Here is an 18378-nt window from a genome sequence, read left to right on the forward strand (position 1 = left end):
ACCGGCTCCATCCCAGTTTCGCTCCGGAAGGCCCTTGCGTCCCTAGTACCTCTGGTCACCTGGGCCATCTGGAAGCACCGCAATGCTTGCATCTTTGACCTTCATCAACCCTCGGTTAGCCGGTTGTTCGCCTCGATTCAAGATGATGTGCGCACCTGGGCCTCGGCCGGCGCCAAAGGACTCCAAGCTGTAATTGACGCGTTGTAAACCACTGTAACTGGGCCGAGCATCCCGCTTCTTCTGCTCACGAGGACACCTGGCACGCCTACTTGTGTACGAGCTAGGTGTCCACTAAACTTGTATTCTTTCTATCTATCAATGCAATGATACGCCGACTTGGCGTATTGGAGAAAAAAAAAGTTTTGAAAATGTTTAGAGAGTTGTATGACAGGGTTGGCGAGAGATGCCCTTAGATGCGCGAAAACACGCAATTCAGACGCCTCTTTTCTCTTGTGCAGTGATCCACACTTAAGAAACAATTAAAGTACGTTGATGCTGATGTGAGTATATACTGGCTAGTAGTAGTATATTATTATGTGAAGTACAAGTGATACGGTGGTCCTTTCATCTGAAGAAAAGGGCGGGGCACGAGCACGGGTCGACGGCCGTGCCAACTTGCATGCGGCATGCCCCCATGTAGCATTTAACTATTATTATACCGCTGCTAATGATCCCTCATAATAATAATTGTAAAGAGGAGAGCGATCACGACGATGGAAAGCAGCGGGATAGGGCAAGAGGGACGATCGATAGAGAAAGAAATGGGCATCCAGGGCAACTACAGCACAGCACAGCACAGTGGGGGATAACCTCATCGCAACCAACTTGCTTTATTACTTGCCTCTCTCCCTATTGTATGCCCGGCCACTCGTATCATTAGTTAACAAGAAAAATAATCTCGAGTTAATCGGATCCAAGCAACCCGACTGGCCGGCGTAGGAGTTAGATGAGATATAGTTATTTCTTATTTAGATGAGACAAACACGCTCGGTATTGAGCTACATCCATCTAAATCGGAACGGAGGGAGTAGCTGGTAAGCAAGATCGCGAAACAACCCAGCGAAGGGCACCCGCGTCGCCCGCCGCTAGGGCGACTCGGGCGGCACCTAAAAACCTAGCCGCCGTCAGCCCGTACTCCCTCCTCTCCTCCCTCCGCCGCCGCCGAGGGACGCCGCTGGCCCAAGCCCGGGGGCCGACGGCGGTGGCGGAGGACATCACCTCTCTCCCGCGTCTTTGGAATTGTGCGGGGCCCCGATTCGTATGGAGGCACGCCCGATCCGATCGATGGCTGCAGCGTGGCGGCGGGCGCGACGACCAGCCCTGTTCGGGCGGCGGCGGTGCGCCATCTACCTTAGGATTGGCGCGGCGGCGTGGAGGGCCTGGTGGTTGCATCGACGACACCTCTGGTCAGATCTGTTCTGGCCGGTGCAGCAACGATGTTGGTCATCTCTTTCGCGAGATGTGGTCGGCCTGCGGCTGGGTGGTCGGATCTCGAGCTTCATCATATAGTCCCAGCTACGAATCGGGGAGACATAGTTGCCGGTGAAAACCGAGCCATTGGCGGGCGATGGCGGCGCTTTGCGCCGTTACCTTGATGAAGGCATCGTCGTGTAACTGTTGTCGACCCACTCGTGCTGCTTCGGGGAAGCCCTAGGATCTGGTCTTCCAGATCGGATGATGGTGGTACTACGGTGCCGTTTCTCTCTTGGGAGCATCATTTGTGGAGCGGTGCTGGAAGACAGAGGCAGGAGGTGGAGCGGCCTTGTCTTGCACGGAGCTTCACTGGAGCTGTCAAGTCATGCCTGACGGACAGGTGCTACGCTGAGTCATGCCTGATTGGCAAGTGCTACGCATGACAGATCTTGCAAAGACTTCGCGTTTGACGGATGAGCGCAGGGCGGTGGCGCCGTTAGGCGCCGTGGTGGCGTCAACGGATGTCCGAACCGGCAAGGATGATGCGGATCTCTCCTGAAGATGGGTCAGTGGTCCAATGATGATGGCGGCTCCTAAAACGTGTGCATGTGATGTGCGCTTAGTAGGCTGCACCGAATGTTGATCTCGATACGTTATGTGGATGGATCGGCGACGACACCGGTTTTAGATATGGGGAGTGAGAGCATTCCCCATTATTAAGTTTGTAGGCGTGAGTGATGGTTTCGGGTGGATTGATGTATGTTCTTGTCAGACGTTTGTGCAATAATTAATAAAGATGGCTGCATGCATCGATTGATGCAGAGGCAGGGGTTTAACCTCCTTTTTAAAAAAAACTGGTAAGCAATGATATTACCCCAGTGGCATGTGGTGAAATAATGGAATTTAGTAATCATTAACCATGGTGTTTGTGTGGGTGTGGATTAGTCCGCTTTATTAGCAAGTGTAATAATGGAGAGCAGATCAAACAAGCAAGAGGCCGGCTGGTCTCTTCCTGCAAGTTGGCCAATTTGCTCCAAAATTAAAAGGAAACCAATTAATTGAACAGATCAAAGGACAACCTCCTCCATGCAAGTTGGCCAATTTGCTCCGGAATTTAAACCTTTAGAGTACAATCAATCAATTAACAAAACAAAGAGCAGACGCAAGTATACATTTGGAAAACACAAGTGGGAGATACATATGTGCAACCTGTGCAAGTTGGCTCACGTTCTAAAAAAAGAACAAGTTGCAAGTTGGCTCGTGTCTATTATATATACGCCTCTACCCCCGTCGGCCTCCTCCCCAACCCTACCTTCGAAAGATATTCCACCGGCCAGCACACGGCAAGAAAAGGACGGCGAGCGCCAGGGAGATCACCGAGACTCGACGCACCATGCCGTGCATCCCGGTGTCCAGCCCCAGCATCCAGCACCACAACCACAACCACCACCACCGAGTCCTAGCAGGCGTCGGCGTCGGCATGGGGTGCGGCGCGGAGGCGGTCGTTGCCGCGGCCGGGACGGCAGGGATGAGGTGCAGGGAGCACGACTGCGAGGTCCCGGCGGAGGTGGCGCGGCACCACGAGCACGCGGAGCCGGGGTCCGGCCAGTGCTGCTCCGCGGTGGTGCAGCACGTGGCGGCGCCCGCGGCGGCGGTGTGGTCCGTGGTGCGCCGGTTCGACCAGCCGCAGGCGTACAAGCGGTTCGTGCGCAGCTGCGCCCTGGTGGCCGGCGACGGCGGCGTGGGCACGCTCCGCGAGGTGCACGTCGTGTCGGGCCTTCCCGCGGCGTCCAGCCGCGAGCGGCTCGAGATCCTGGACGACGAGAGCCACGTGCTCAGCTTCCGCGTCGTCGGTGGCGAGCACCGGCTCAAGAACTACCTCTCCGTCACCACCGTCCACCCGTCCCCGGCCGCGCCGTCCAGCGCCACCGTCGTCGTGGAGTCGTACGTCGTGGACGTGCCGGCGGGCAACACGATCGAGGACACCCGCGTGTTCATCGACACCATCGTCAAGTGCAACCTCCAGTCGCTGGCCAAGACCGCCGAGAAGCTCGCCGCCGTGTCGTGAGGCCTCCTCCACCTCCCTGGATGCGATCGATCTTTTTTTCCCGGGCGGGATGGATGTGTGTTTCTTCGGCGCGTGAGCATTTTTCTCCCCAGTTGCTGGTTCTTTTCGTCACATTTGACCACCTCGTTTCTTCTTCTTCTTTTCTCGTTGTTGTGAGATGCATGCCCCTATCCTCCCTTGTCCAAAGATTCAAGAATGACAAGTATCATTGATAGACTTCAAATTCACTACATGTTTGAGTTGCTCTCTGTATATATGTGGTATAGATCTGTCCTCGTGTACACGCAAAGTATATTCATCGACATTGGATATTCATTGATTTCGATCCCTTGTGTGCTGTTGAGCATAGCTAATCAAGAACAATAACTACAATGTTATATATGATGGTGGATCGAGCTTGTTAAACTGCACACGCATCGGTAGCTAGCACAAGAAATAATGGTGAATTTTCGATCCATGGTATGGTATGTGTGTCTCCTAGCTGGTCGTCAGATGACCAATTTATTGCATCACATACATATATATATACTCCCTCAGGAAAGAAATATAAGAATGTTTAGATCTAAACACTCTTATATTTCTTTCCGGAGGGAGTACTTATATAGAAATCTTAATCTAGCCATTACAGTACAATTGCCAACCAATCGACCGATAACTTTGGTCACTTCGATCATATGATCATATGAGCCGGCAGATGCTCCAAATTAATTAAACTAAGCGGCCGATGCATGAACCATAATCTCTCCTACGACAATGTATAAACGATGATGCAGAATAGAGCAAATGTTATGAATCCACGAAGAAATCTGTGTGATGACCACTTGCATGACGGCGATTTTGTCCGCTCTATAGGAGAAGGACGTTTCTGAGACGAAAAATATAGTCCCGGGGTGCTCAGCGGGAAGGTGCAGTTCAGGCCACTTGGGGCTCAACTTGCGTGCGATTAAATCAATCACGTCCCTCTCCTCGCGTCTCGATGCTCCCTCGAGTAGCATTTGTTTTTCCGTTTGATCCTCTGATTAAGATGTGGATGCCTCCTCCCTACCGCGCGCCCGTCCGTCCAACTTGCGCTCCGTCGCCTCTCGACCGATCGTTGGCTCCGGCAACTTGGCATAGAAAAATGAGAGCAACAGCGAGGAGCGGGGCATATTTGACGTGGATGATTAATTAACTAACACAAGTGGCTCAACTTGCGCGCCTGCATGCTGACAGGTCACTTAATTACCTGCTGCCAGGTTCCTCGCCTTTGCTTTTTCCATACATCGATCGACTAGTAGTAGGTGTAGTTTAATTCCAAGTTGATATTCATTGGATGCTTCCACTTGCTTCAGGAGCGGCCTGTTCTTCCCGGCGGCTAACTTTCATCCCTTTGAAAGATATGTATATATGATACAAATATATATACCAGTAGTTGTACAACGTACAAAAAAATGTTAAAACGTGTATGAAGTAAGGGTAAAATACATCTCAAAATACCGGTAATATCCCTATCAATTACTACACATATTTTTTTTTGCCGAAACGCGCAAGAGAATTATGCTTTGCTTCATTAAGAGAGAAAGGTTTTAGTATAGCAGGTTACAATAGAAGACAAGAGCCCTTGATGTAGCTCACACCACTTCCACCAACACACGAAGAAATCAAAGCTGATTACTCCGAGCACCCACGGATATACCCACATTGGCCTTGAAGTGCCATGCAAGTGACCAAATCCTTTATCCGCTGTCAATCTTTGCCGTGATGACACTTTGCGCTACCAAGATGTTATCAAATACCCACTTGTTCCTCTCTTTCCGGAACAAATGTATGGTTAGAATGAAGAGTGAGCTCGGCTCGCTCCTCCGTGGCTGAGGTGTAATCCCACTTGCATCTGCCCGTCACTCAACCAAATTGGCCTGAGGAATAGGGATGCGGCTCTCCCGGACCCGAGCTCTAAGCACAGAGAACCACACTGTTCAAAAGAACGGGCATTGCACTAGGAGATGATGCAATGTTTCATGGGCTTGTAGACAAAGAGGGGCAGCAAGGCTGATGAGGCAGGCCCCTACTTATGAGGTGGTCTGAAGTCTAGCAGTGGTTGTGAAGCACCGGCCATGCAAAAAACTTCAACTTTGACGGGGCGTGAGAGCTCCAAACCTCCTGAGTAACCGGCATCAGCATAAGATTGTGGAAGAGTGCGCGATACGCGATCCTTGCTGAATAGGAGCCATCCTTTATTCAGATCCGGTGAAAGGAATCATGTCGAGAACTTGCGCGCCTGAGCCTGAATATGCGCCCACAGGAGCCATAATTGAATGATCACGGCAATAAAAAATTGCGCTTTAATCTGGCCAATTCACTTGTCAAGCAGCAAACCATTATGCACTGAGCAGTTCGCTTGAATGGAGATTGGCTCAACACGCACAATGTTAGGTGCGATCTCCGTTGTTGTGGCTCCACCAATCCATCCATCTCCAGCAATCCATCTATCTAACAAGAATACAGTGGTGCGCCCATTGCCAATAGTGCAGACAGTCGAAACAAAGAACATGGTTGTGCGTAAGAGGAAACTAACACTTGAAATCCATGCCAAGGGTGACCCGGGTCAACCCTGGAGAGCCAATTACAGCGAACTAGCAGCTCAACATTGATCCCGTGTAGAATGTGAATTCCTAGACCGCCAGATTCGTTTGGCCGTCAAACTACCTCTCAGGCCACCTTGCAGTGACTGCCTCTTGCATCCAACAAGCCCTTTCATAAGGAACTTCTGCGGATCTATTGGGATTATGAAAAATCCACGGCGATAGATCCATAGAGAGCATATGATAAATTGTTGTGGTCAGCACGAATGTGATTAGAATGATCCTTCCAACCTTCGTCAACATACCGCACCTTCCATAGCTCAACTGATTTGCTATTTGTTCAATAAGTTGCCGAAGCTCCACCATTTAGAGGTTGTGTGGGGCCAAAGTCATCCCCGGGTATCGAAATGAAAAATTCCCACTCGGGAATGGGAGGGCAGGCAAAAATTTCCCCAGATCATCTGCAGAGCATCGGATGGGAATGATCATACTTTTTTTGTAGATTTACTTGCAGCCGAGATGTTTCCCCAAATATATCAAAAACATCCTTGATTACTACCAAATCACGCTTAATCGGATGTGTGGATAACACTACATCATCCGCATGTAAGGATACCCTATGTTTGATGCTAATGTCAGCAATTACTATACTCTCACAAGGTCAATATGGATTTTGCACTTGGTGGAAATAAGAAAGTAAATAATGCCAACATTAAACATGACGATAAAAGAGCAACATATTGTTGTGAAAATAATAATCCTACCCGGTAGTCTCATCCGGTCCTATACATTGTGTCTACATGGTAATCTGTCAAGGCGTAGCAGCAAGTTCAAGCAACTACACATAATCAATGAGTCAAAGAAGATAGAATATATAAAGATAAAATTAAATGAAGGCCCATGGGCCATAGGTTTCACTAAAGGCTTCTATCAAGATAGAAAATAATACGGTGGGTGAACAAATTGCTGCCGAGCAATAGATAGAAAAGCGCAAAGTTATGGCGATATCTAACGCAATGATCATGAATATAGGCATCACGCCCGTGTCATCTACAACTATTACTCAACACATCGATCACTATCCAGAATGCATCTAGAGTATTAAGTTCATAAAGAACGGAGTAACGCATTAAGTAAGATGACATGATGCACAGGAATTAACTCAAGCAATATGATGAAAACCCCATTTTTTTATCCTCGATGGCAACAATACAATATGTGCCTTGCTGCCCCTACTGTCACAGGGAAAGGACACCGCAAGATTAAACCCAAAGCTAAGCACTTCTCCTATTGCAAGAAGAACCAATCTAGTTGGCCAAACCAAACCGATAATTCAAACAGACTTGCAAAGACATCAAATCATGTATATAAGAATTCAGAGAAGATTCAAATAATATTCATAGATAAGCTAATCATAAATCCACAATTCATCGGATCTGGGTGTGACGCCCCCGATTCAATCGTACACTAATCATACAGGAAAATGTGTACGATCAAGATCAGGGACTCACGGGAAGATATCACAACACAACTCTAGACACTTAATTAAAATAATACAAGCTTTATATTACAAGCCAGGGGCCTCGAGGGCTCGAATACAAATGAGTCAGCAGAAGCAACAATATCTGAGTACAGACATAAGTTAAACAAGTATGCCTTAAGAAGGCTAGCACAAAAGTAACAACGATCAAAAAGGCAAGGCCTCCTACTTGGGAGCCTCCTAACTACTCCTGATCGTCAGCGTCCTTCACGTGGTAGTAGACACCCTCGGGGTAGTAATAGTCGTCGGCGGTGGCAGCGGTCTCCGGGGCTCCATCATCTGGTTGCATCAGACGGATATGGGGGGGGGATAAAGCAAAGCAAATGTGAGTACTCATCCGAAGTACTCAGCAAGCAAGGATCTACACTACACATGCAACATTATGAAAGGAAGGTTGTATATGTGGACTGGCCTGCAAAAATGCCAGAATAGAGGGGAGCGCCTAGTCCTATCAAAGACTAGCATCTTCAGCGGTCTTGCGGCATTAGAAGAGTGCAGACTAGCGTAAAGTAAAGTAGTAGTAATAGTAGTATCATCAACCTCGCCCAGAGATTCTTCCTCGACTCCCTGTGAGAAAGCAATCCCAGAGCCATACTATCCATTTCTCATCTCAAGTATCCAGTTCTAGTTGTATCGATCGGGATACAACTCCAAGTGTCCATTACCGTAGGATAGGCTATCGATAGATGTTTTGTTCCCTGCAGGGGTGCACCAACTTACCCACCACGCTCCATTAACTCCGGCCGGACACACTTTATTGGGTCATGCCCGGCCTCGGCCAAACGATACTCCACAACCCGACCTTGGCTTAATAGAGAGGTCATCACGCCGGTCTACATCCTAAGGACGCAGGGGTCACGGGCTCATCGCCCTTTGCACTCCTGCATGTTGCATACGTGGCCGGTGAGCAGACCTAGCTACCTCCTTAAAAATGGCAGGTGCTTACGTAGTCCAACCCGACGCGCGCCACTCAGTCGCCGACGTCTATTAAGCTTTGGCTGATGCATACGACACAGAATGCCCATACTATGCCCACGTGATGGTTAGTGCTATCAGGCCAGAGGCCCCTCGGATCAAATATCCAAATCGTAGTGGAGTAGGAGCGCGCGGTGACGAGCAGAGACTCACGATCGATGTAACCCCGTCGCCCCGTCTCGAGGACTTGCGGTAAGGGCTAAGAATGCCCGACCACGCCACGTAGTTATCTCGCGGGCACCTTCCAGGTCAACCCGACTCCACATCACTCGCAATTAAGCTTGCACGGGTACCCCTCAGGGCCGACCCGTCTTTAGTAACATGGTTCAGTGTAAAGTCATAGTAACCATAGTAACCGTGTGTCTAACACCAAGGGGAACCCTGAGGAATCAGCCTCGATGGAATTCCACCTGATGTTATCATCAAGGTGAACAAAGGAGGAATCACCCTCGAGGTCCACTCTTGTGGAGTTGCACGACAGTGTCATTATCGGGAGTGGAGAAGGAGGAATCACCCTCGATGACCATAACCGATGAACTAACCTACAAGGTTAACATCAGAAGTGTTGATGAGGTATCACCCTCGGCACTCGATAGTAACCCAGTAGTGTCGAGTAACTAAGGGGAATGTGACGTGCGGTGCCGGGGCCTGGTCTTCGATCCCGTTGATCGGGTCTTCTGATAATCTAGCGGGGTAGTCGGGACAAAGTGGGGGCTCTGATGGGTATCTACCTAGCCTATACTAAACATTTTAGGATAGGTAGGTAGGTAACAACAACAGGTTAAAATAAACAGGCTATGCAGCAGAAATAGGATAACAATAGTAGCAGCAGATTCTAATGCAAGCATAAGAGAGATAGAGTAGGCGATATTGGAATGCTCAAAAAGGGGGTGCTTGACTGGTTGCTCAGCGGCAAAGGCAGGATCGTCAGTGTTGTCATCGGTGACCTAGTCGATCACAGGGGGTAACATTGGCCTCGAGGTCTATCGAAGAGAAGAGGAGGAAGAAACAGATAAATACATAGTAATCATATGCAACACAGAGTATGCTATGCTAACGTGCAGCGCAGGGTTGCCTAAAGATATGTCTAAGTCATTTAGTTACATTAGGATTAAATTTGGATTTCATAACCGGTGTATAGGCACTATTCATCTATCAGAAACGGGTTAAAAGTTACGGGTTCACCTCCGTAGAGGGTTTCGACATGGAAACAGATGACACGATCAGATCCGCCTCATCGTTTTGAGCAACTTTTATATATAAAGTTTTTCCATCTGAGCTACGGTTTATTTTCTATGAATTTTCAAAGATTTAACATTTTCTGAAATTTACTTATTTAACACAAAAGGGAATTATGACATCAGCATGATGCAATGCCGACGTCAGCAGGTCAACAGGTCGGCTGACCAGACAAACCAGACAGGTGGGTCCCACATGTCAGCCACTATAATTAACATTGTTTATATTAAACTAATCTAAGGTTAAATAGCTACTGGGCCCCACATGCCAGTCTCTAATTAGTAACTAATTAGGTTTTAATTATTAAAACATTTTAATTAAGTAATATAGGCGGTGAGGCCCGCGTGTCAGTGGCACTAGGCTGCCCAGTCAACATGTTGACTTGGTCAACCCAGTCAACGGGGCCCGTGGTGCCCGCTGGTAGCGACCCCGGGGTGGCCCCAGGCCGTGCCACGTCGGTGCCGTTGCCGGAGCAACGTCGGTGAGGCGAAACGCGGCGACACAACCACGGGGGTCGTCGGAAAAAGACTATAGGGCACGGGGAAGAGCGTGGCTAAGCGCGTTCGAACGGCCACTCGACCGCGCATCGTTTGGTGGTGGCCCGAGTGGCTGGGGTGGCCGGAGCTGGGAGCTACGGCGTCACCGGCGGCGATGCGCTAGGGCGAGCTACGGCGAGGGTGATGCGGTGCGTTAGTGAGTGAACTGAGAGGCTGGGCAAGGCGTACGCGTTGCGGCGAGGCCAACGGTCACGAGCCCATGCCCATTTGGTCAACGAAAGCACGCAGGCTGCAAGTGGAGGCGGCGACGTGTTCGGGCGCTCGTCGAGGTAGATGCTAAGGGGCACGAGGAGGAAAGCAAGCGGCACGGGCGGCCTCGGCGGGCGGTCCTGAGCACGCTCGTGTGCTCGGGTGAGCACGACGATGCCCACAGCGATGACGGCGAGATATGCGGCGGAGCTGCGTTCGGGTCCGACAGGGAGGGGAGTCTATGTCAACAGAAAAGCTCGGGAGAGAGAGGGGAAAGAAGCACAGGCTCACAATGCTCCTACAGATGTGCTCAAGCATGCTCGAGGAGGGCTCAACGCGGCGGAATCAACGGCGAAGCTCGTCGGAGCAGAGGAGGAAGACGGCGACGACGTGGGCGCTGCGGTGGCTCCGAGCTCCAACGTGACGCATCAGCCGAAGTAGTGCATGGCGGTGAACCTCGGGGACACAGTGGGACGGCGGGAGGGGCACGGTGGCCGTGGCTAGGCCGCAGCCATGGCGACATCGGGCGAGGTGGGAACAAGGGAGAGAGGGGAAGATCTGGTGGGGAGAGGGAGAGGCAAAGCGGGGTGGCAGAGGAGCGAGGTGATTGGAGGCGGGGATCAAGGAGACGGGGAGGCGCGGGGCTTATCCCCTCACCGTCGGCTAGCTGGTGTGGCTACGCACGCTCGACCGTGCCCCCGGTCGCTTGTACAGGAGAGGGAGAAGGCGACCAGGGGAGGCAACTGTTGGGCCGGGTGAGGCCAGGTGGGCTAGCTAGAGTGGTCGAAGCCCAGGGGCAGGGGCTGAGGCCCCTTTTCTTTTTAAAAAAATTGTTTTTCTTTTCTTTTTCAGCAGCTTTTGTCTTTTTTTTCTTTTAGCCACAATTGGCCTTGCAAAAATAAGCCACTAGCCAAAACAATTTCAAAGGATTATTGTGCATTGCCACAAAAAGATTGTGAGGCTTTGGAAATAGTTTGCAATTTTTATAAAATAAAAAGGCATTTAGTTTATTGCTTAGGTCACTGTTTTAAGTAGTTTAGGTCACTTAAACCCTTTAAAAAATGTTGGTTCATCACCAATATTTGTTATGGATTATTTGGCACATGATGAACATTTTAGTTTCATATTTGAGCAATTTTGAATTTCACTCATAATTTGAAAGTGAATTCAACTGGAATTTGAAAGAGGTATTAGACAATGATGATCAAACACTTGTTTAGCAAAAAAATTAACTTAACCCCAAGGGTTACTGTGGCATCATTACATAGGGGTGTTACAACACTCCTCCTCTAAAAAAATTCTCATCCCGAGAATTAAGAGGTAGAAGGGAAAAGATCGGGGTATTCAGCACGGAGGTTATCCTCGCATTCCCAAGTGGCTTCATCTTTAGTATGATTTGACCATTGCACCTTGAGGAACTTGGTAACCTTCTGGCGGGTTCGGTGTTTAGCTTCTTCAAGAATGCGGATCAAATGCTCTTTGTAAGTGATATCATCTTGCACTTCAATCAGTTCCGAATCCACTTCACGTTCGGGATCCTGGAACAGCGACGAAGTTGCAACACGTGGAAGACGTCATGGATGTGAGAGAATTGAGGTGGCAACTCCAGCTGATAAGCCACCAGTCCACGACGGGCGAGAATGCGGAAGGGACCAATGTAGTGTGGAGAAAGCTTTCCCTTGACTCCGAACCGATGAGTGCCTCTCAAAGGAGTGACACGCAGATAAGCTTGATCACCAGGTTGATAAGTTGAACCCTAGTGTTTCTGGTCATAGTTGCTCTTCCGGTGGGACTAGGCTGCCTTGAGATTATCCCACACAATGCGAACCTGCTCTTCGGCTTATTGAATAATGTTCGGACCAATGAGTGTCTGTTCCCCAATTTCTGACCAATTCATAGGGGTTCGACACTTATGTCCATAAAGCACTTCGAACGGTGCCATTTTCAACCTGGCTTGATAACTGTTGTTATAAGAGAATTCCGCATAAGGGAGAGATTCTTCCCACTTCTTGCCGAAAGAAATAACACAAGCCCAAAGCATGTCTTCCAGAATTTGATTGACTCGCTCGACATGGCCTTGGGATTGAGGATGATAAGCAGTGCTCCAGGTAATATGAGTTCCCATTGCCTCTTGGAAACTATCCCAGAACTTTGAAGTGAATATACTGCCACGGTCTAAACTGATCTCCTTCGGAATGCCATGGAGTGAAACAATTCTGGAGATATACAGGTTTGCTAATTGATTACCAGTGATTGTCTCCTTGACTGGCAAAAAGTGAACAACTTTCAAGAATTGGTCGATGACGACAAAGATAGCATCATTACCTTTCTGAGACTTGAAGGCCAGTGATGAAGTCCATCTGAATCTTATCCCATTTCCATTCAGGAATAGGGAGAGGTTGCAGAAGTCCAGCCGGTTTCTGATGTTCTTCTTTGACACGACGACAAACGTCACATTCTTCGATATATCGAGCAATGTGTTGCTTCGTTTTAGACCACCAGTAGTTCTGACGGATGTCTAGATACATCTTGGTACTTCCCGGATGAATAGAGAGGGGTGTCATGCGTTTCTTTTATCACCTTATCTATCATAATCTCGGACCGGGGTGCTACAATACGATCTCTGAAGTATAAGGTCCCATCTTCAGCAAGCGAGAAATTTCTGGATTTCTCTAAGGCAAGATCCTTTTTCATCAGATCAAAATGAGCATCTTTGGCTTGAGCAGACTTAATTGCTTTCGGAAGAGTTGGTTCCAACACAAGGTTATTTAGAGAACCCTATGGAACTAGTTGAAGGTTCAGCTTGCAAAGTTCTTCATATAGGCGGGGTTGAGCTTTATGAACCATGTGATTATTGCAATAAGACTTGCGGCTCACGGCATCGTCCATTACATTAGCCTTTCCAGTTGTATAAGATATATCATAGTTGTAGTCAGCAATAGCTTCCATCCATCGCTGCTGACGAAGGTTCAGATCTGGCTGAGTAAACAGGTACTTCAGACTCTGATGACCGGTGAAGATCTCACAACGATTACCGAGAAGGTACTATCGCCATAGCTTCAGTGCAAAGATAACCGCAGCAAGCTCGAGGTCGTGAACTGGGTAGATGTCTTCATGAGGATGCACTTGGCGGGAGGAATATGCAATCACTCTGCGCTCTTCCATTAGGACACAACATAATCCTTGTCGTGAAGTGTCGCAATAGATGACAAAGTCCTTGCGGGAATCAGGGGGAGCAAGCACTGGGGCAGAAGTCAGCTTGTCCTTGAGTGCCTGGAAACTTTCCTGACATTTGTCTGTCCAATCAAACTTAACGCCTTTGTGAAGCAGATTAGTCAGTGGCTTGGCAATCTTGGAGAAGTTCTCGACGAAACGGCGGCAATAACGGGCAAGTCCGAGAAAGCTTCTGACTTGCTTGACAGTCTACGGAGGGGTCCAGTCAAGAATAGCCTGAACTCGCTCTGGGTTGATGGCAATACCATCCTTGGAGATGACATGCCCAAGGTAGGTTACTTCGGGAAGCCAGAATTCACACTTGGAATACTAGGGATAAAGTTGATGCTCTCGAAGCTTTTCCAGAACAAGACAAAGATGTTCATCATGTTCTTCTTTGTTTTTTGAATATACCAGGATATCATCCAGATAGACTACAACGAACTTGTCAAGGTAATCCATGAATATGTAGTTCATCAGACAAGAGAAAATAGCTGGAGCATTGGTTAAACCGAATGACATGACGGTGTACTCATATGAACCATATTGAGTAACGAATGCGGTCTTTGGAATACCCTCTTCATGAACACGGATCTGGTGGTAACCCAACCTCAAGTCGAGTTTTGAGAATATCGATGAACCAGCCAGTTGATCATACAGATCATTGATCCGAGGAAGGGGATATTTGTTATGAATTGTATCTTGGTTGATAGGATGGTAGTCTTGTACCAAATGATTTGTTCTATCCTTCTTCTTCACAAAGAGAGAAGGTGCTCCTCAAGCAGAGGAACTTGGACGAATGAAACTACTGTGAAGATATTTGTCGATTTCCTCCTTAAGCTCAAGGAGTTCATGAGGTGGCATCTTGTAGGGTCATTTCGCAATAGGAATGCTGCCTGGTTTCAAATCGATGACGAACTCGACAGCCCGAGCAGGGGATATTCCTGGAAGTTCTTCTGGAAAAACATCTAGGAAGTTGTGAACGACTGGAATCTTTTCAATTCCCTCAAGAGGTGCTGCGTTCAACGCATTGAAGGCATAAAGCCGTGCTTTAGAGTTTTGAACAATCTGAGCATGGTAGCTTACTATCTCATTGGAAGGATGTAGGAGATGAACGACTTTGGTGGCGCAAACAATAGAGGCAGTATGTGCTTTCAACCATTCCATTCCCAGAATGAGGTCAATATTGGAAGACTCCAGAATAATGGGTGAAACAAGGAATTCCAACCCTTCAATCTCAACGGGAACATCGCGACCAATCATGGTAGTTTGACATCGGCCCGCAGGGGTGCGTATCACTATAGAAGTGTTCATGGTCTCGCATCGAATGTAGTGTGCATATGCAAAATTTTCTAACATAAATGAATGTGATGCTCCTGAATCGAATAAAACAGAAGCCGATACTGAATTAACGAGAAGAGTACCCATCACAGTAGCAGGCTAGTCTTGAGCTTCTTTCAGATCAATGTTATTAGCCTGACCACGACCATAAGGCTGGCATTGATGTTATGGGGCTGATTGTTTCCACGGGCATTAGAAGGCAAAGCCAGCTGATTTTGATTCTGAGGGCAGTTCCTGGAATGGTGACCTGGAAGGCCACACTTGAAGCACAGACCATCATTGGGATTGGGAGCAGGAGCTCAGGGTGGTGTAGCTCGAAGAGGCGGCCTCTCCGGTGGAGGAGGCAGACGAGGTGCAGTATATGACTGTCTTGGTGCAGGTGCAGTTGGACGATACATGCTATGGGGAATCCCTATCCGACGCTTCTGCGCTAACGGGCCCGAAGATGAGCCAGCATCACAGCTGCGCCTAAGGGATCCCTGGTGTTCCTGCAGACCAGTCTCAACTTGAATAGCCTTGTACACCAAGGTGGCGAAGTCGGCAAAGTCATGAACGAGCAGTGCTAGCTTGATATCAGGGTGAAGTCCATCATGAAAATTTTCCTGTCTCCGAGCATCAGTTGCAATGCCTTCTTCAGCATAACATGACAAGTCCAGAAATTCCTGCTGATAAGCATCAACTGTCTTGTTGCCTTGGGTGAGGTGACGGAACTCGCGCTTGTTCCTGTCCATGATTCCCTGAGGAATGAAGCAGGCACGAAAGGCAACTTGGAAATCCGGTCAAGTGACGACCGTTCTAGTAGGTACGGTACGCCTGTGGCTGTCCCACCATTGAGCAGAGGGGCCCTTGAGGAAGAAGGATGCGTAGGTGACATAGCTGGCAGGGGCAACACTAGCAGACTCCATTTCATATGTGATGTCGCGGCGCCAGTCATCAGCATCAAGGGGCTGAGTTGATCTGCGATAGATGGTTGGGTTGAGGCGCAAGAAGTCTTGCAGAGTAAATGGGGCTGGCTGTTGATTCATATTCGAACAAGGGAACTGAGCCATCATTCCTTCCATGAACTGGCGGTTCATCTCAAACTGTTGTATCATTCCGGCAAAGAATTCGGGCGGTGGTGGATCGTAGCCACCACGGCCACAACCAGCAGGTCTAACCATCCTGCTAACATGTAACAGGGGTAGTTCAGTATTGAGCATTTGCAAAGACAAAGGATCATTCATGATGAAACATGCATAAAGAAAGAGGTACGATGGATAACACATAGTAGTCAACACGACAGTGTGTGTAGTATTCAAGATGCTATTCTAAGGAGTAACTATGGCTTATCTAATTTTGGTGTGACTGTGGTCACGGGATCCTAATGTTAGAGTTAGTAAATTCGTTTAACCTGAGTAGAAGAGAGTTCAGGGTCCCAGATTATAGAAGAGGAGTAAAAGATCCTAATACCACCCAATGGCGGCGTGGGCCCGTAAGACACACAACCAATGTTAGTAAAAGTTTTGTAGTGACTAGACTCAACTTCGGCCAAGGAATTGGAAAGGGGGCTACCTACAGGCAGTTGACACTGATACCAACTTGTGACGCCCCGATTCAATCGTACACTAACCATAGACACAAATGTACGATCAAGATCTGGGACTCACGGGAAGATATCACAACACAAATCTAGACACAAATTAAAATAATACAAGCTTTATATTACAAGCCAGGGGCCTCGAGGGCTCAAATACAAATGAGTCACCGGAAGCATGAGTACAGGCATAAGTTAAACAAGTATGCCTTAAAAAGGCTAGCACAAAAGTAACAACGATCGAAAAGGAAAGGCCTCCTGCCTGGGAGCCTCCTAACTACTCCTGGTTGTCGGCGTCCATCACATGGTAGTAGGCACCCTCGGGGTAGTAATAGTCGTCGGCGGTGGCAGTGGTCTCAGGGGCTCGGTCATCTGGTTGCATCAAATGGATATGGGGGAAAAAAGAAAGCAAAGCAAACGTGAGTACTCATACGAAGTACTCAGCAAGCAAGGATCTACACTACATATGCAACATTATCAAAGGAAGGCTGTATATGTGGACTGGGCTGCAGAAATGCCAGAATAGAGGGGAGAGCCTAGTCCTATCAAAGACTAGCATCTTCAGCGGTCTTGCAACATTAGAAGAGTGCAGACTAGCATAAAGTAAAGTAGTAATAGTAGTGTCATCAACCTCGCCCTGATATTGTTCCTCGACTCCCTACGAGAAAGCAATCCCAGAGCCATACTATCCATTTCACATCTCAAATATCTAGTTCTAGCTGTATCGATCGGGATACAACTCCAAGTGTCCGTTACCATAGGACAGGCTATCGATAGATGTTTTCTTCCCTGCAGGGGTGCACCAACTTACCCACCATGCTCGATTAACTCCGGCCGGACACACTTTACTGGGTCATACCCGGCCTCGGCCAAAAGACACACCACAACCTGACCAAGGCTTAATAGAGAGGTCAGCACGTCGGTCTACATCCTAAGCACGCAAGGGTCACGGGCCCATCGCCCTTTGCACTCCTGCATGTTGCGTACGTGGCCGGTGAGTAGACCTAGCTACCTTCTTAAAAAAGGCAGGTGCTTACGCAGTCCAACGTAGCGCACGCCGCTCAGTCGCTGACGTCTATTAAGCTTCGGCTGATGCATACGATGCAGAACGCCCATACTATGCCCACGTGATGGTTAGTGCTATCAGGCCAGAGGCCTCTCGGATCAAATATCCAAATCATAATGGATTAGGAGCGCACGGTAACGAGCAGAGACTCATGATCGATGTGACTCCCCCGTCGCCCCGTCTTGAGGACTTGCGGCAAGGGCTAAGAATGCCCGGCCATGCCACGTAGTTATCTCGCGGGCACCTTCCAGGTCAACCCGACTCCACAACACTCGAAATTAAGTTCGCGCGGGTACCCCTCAGGGTCGACCCGTCTTTAGTAACATGGTTCAGTGTAAATTCATAGTAACCATAGTAACTGCATGTCTAACACTAAGGGGAACCCTGAGGAATCACCCTCAATGGAATTCCACCTGATGTTATCATCAAGGTGAACGAAGGAGGAATCACCCTCGAGGTCCACTCTTGTGGAGTTGCACGACAGTGTCGTTATCGGGAGTGGAGAAGGAGGAATCACCCTCGATGACCATAACCGATGAACTAACTTACAAGGTTAACATCAGAAGTGCTGATGAGGTATCACCCTCGGCACTCGATAGTGACCCATTAGTGTTGAGTAAGTAAGGGGAAAGTGATGTGCGTT

General features: G+C 48.6%; 1 protein-coding gene across 1 annotated transcript; it reads left to right on the forward strand.

Annotated features, from left to right (window-relative positions):
- The first annotated feature begins 2713 nt into the window (after positions 1 to 2713).
- On the forward strand, positions 2714 to 3804 carry LOC119296385 (abscisic acid receptor PYL4-like). The gene has a single exon (XM_037574780.1). It carries the CDS (start codon positions 2807 to 2809, stop codon positions 3479 to 3481), a length of 675 nt encoding a protein of 224 aa, XP_037430677.1. The 5' UTR covers positions 2714 to 2806; the 3' UTR covers positions 3482 to 3804.
- The last annotated feature ends 14574 nt before the right edge of the window (positions 3805 to 18378 follow it).

This window comes from Triticum dicoccoides, chromosome 4B (assembly GCF_002162155.2).
Source record: "Triticum dicoccoides isolate Atlit2015 ecotype Zavitan chromosome 4B, WEW_v2.0, whole genome shotgun sequence".
NCBI lineage: Eukaryota > Viridiplantae > Streptophyta > Magnoliopsida > Poales > Poaceae > Triticum > Triticum dicoccoides.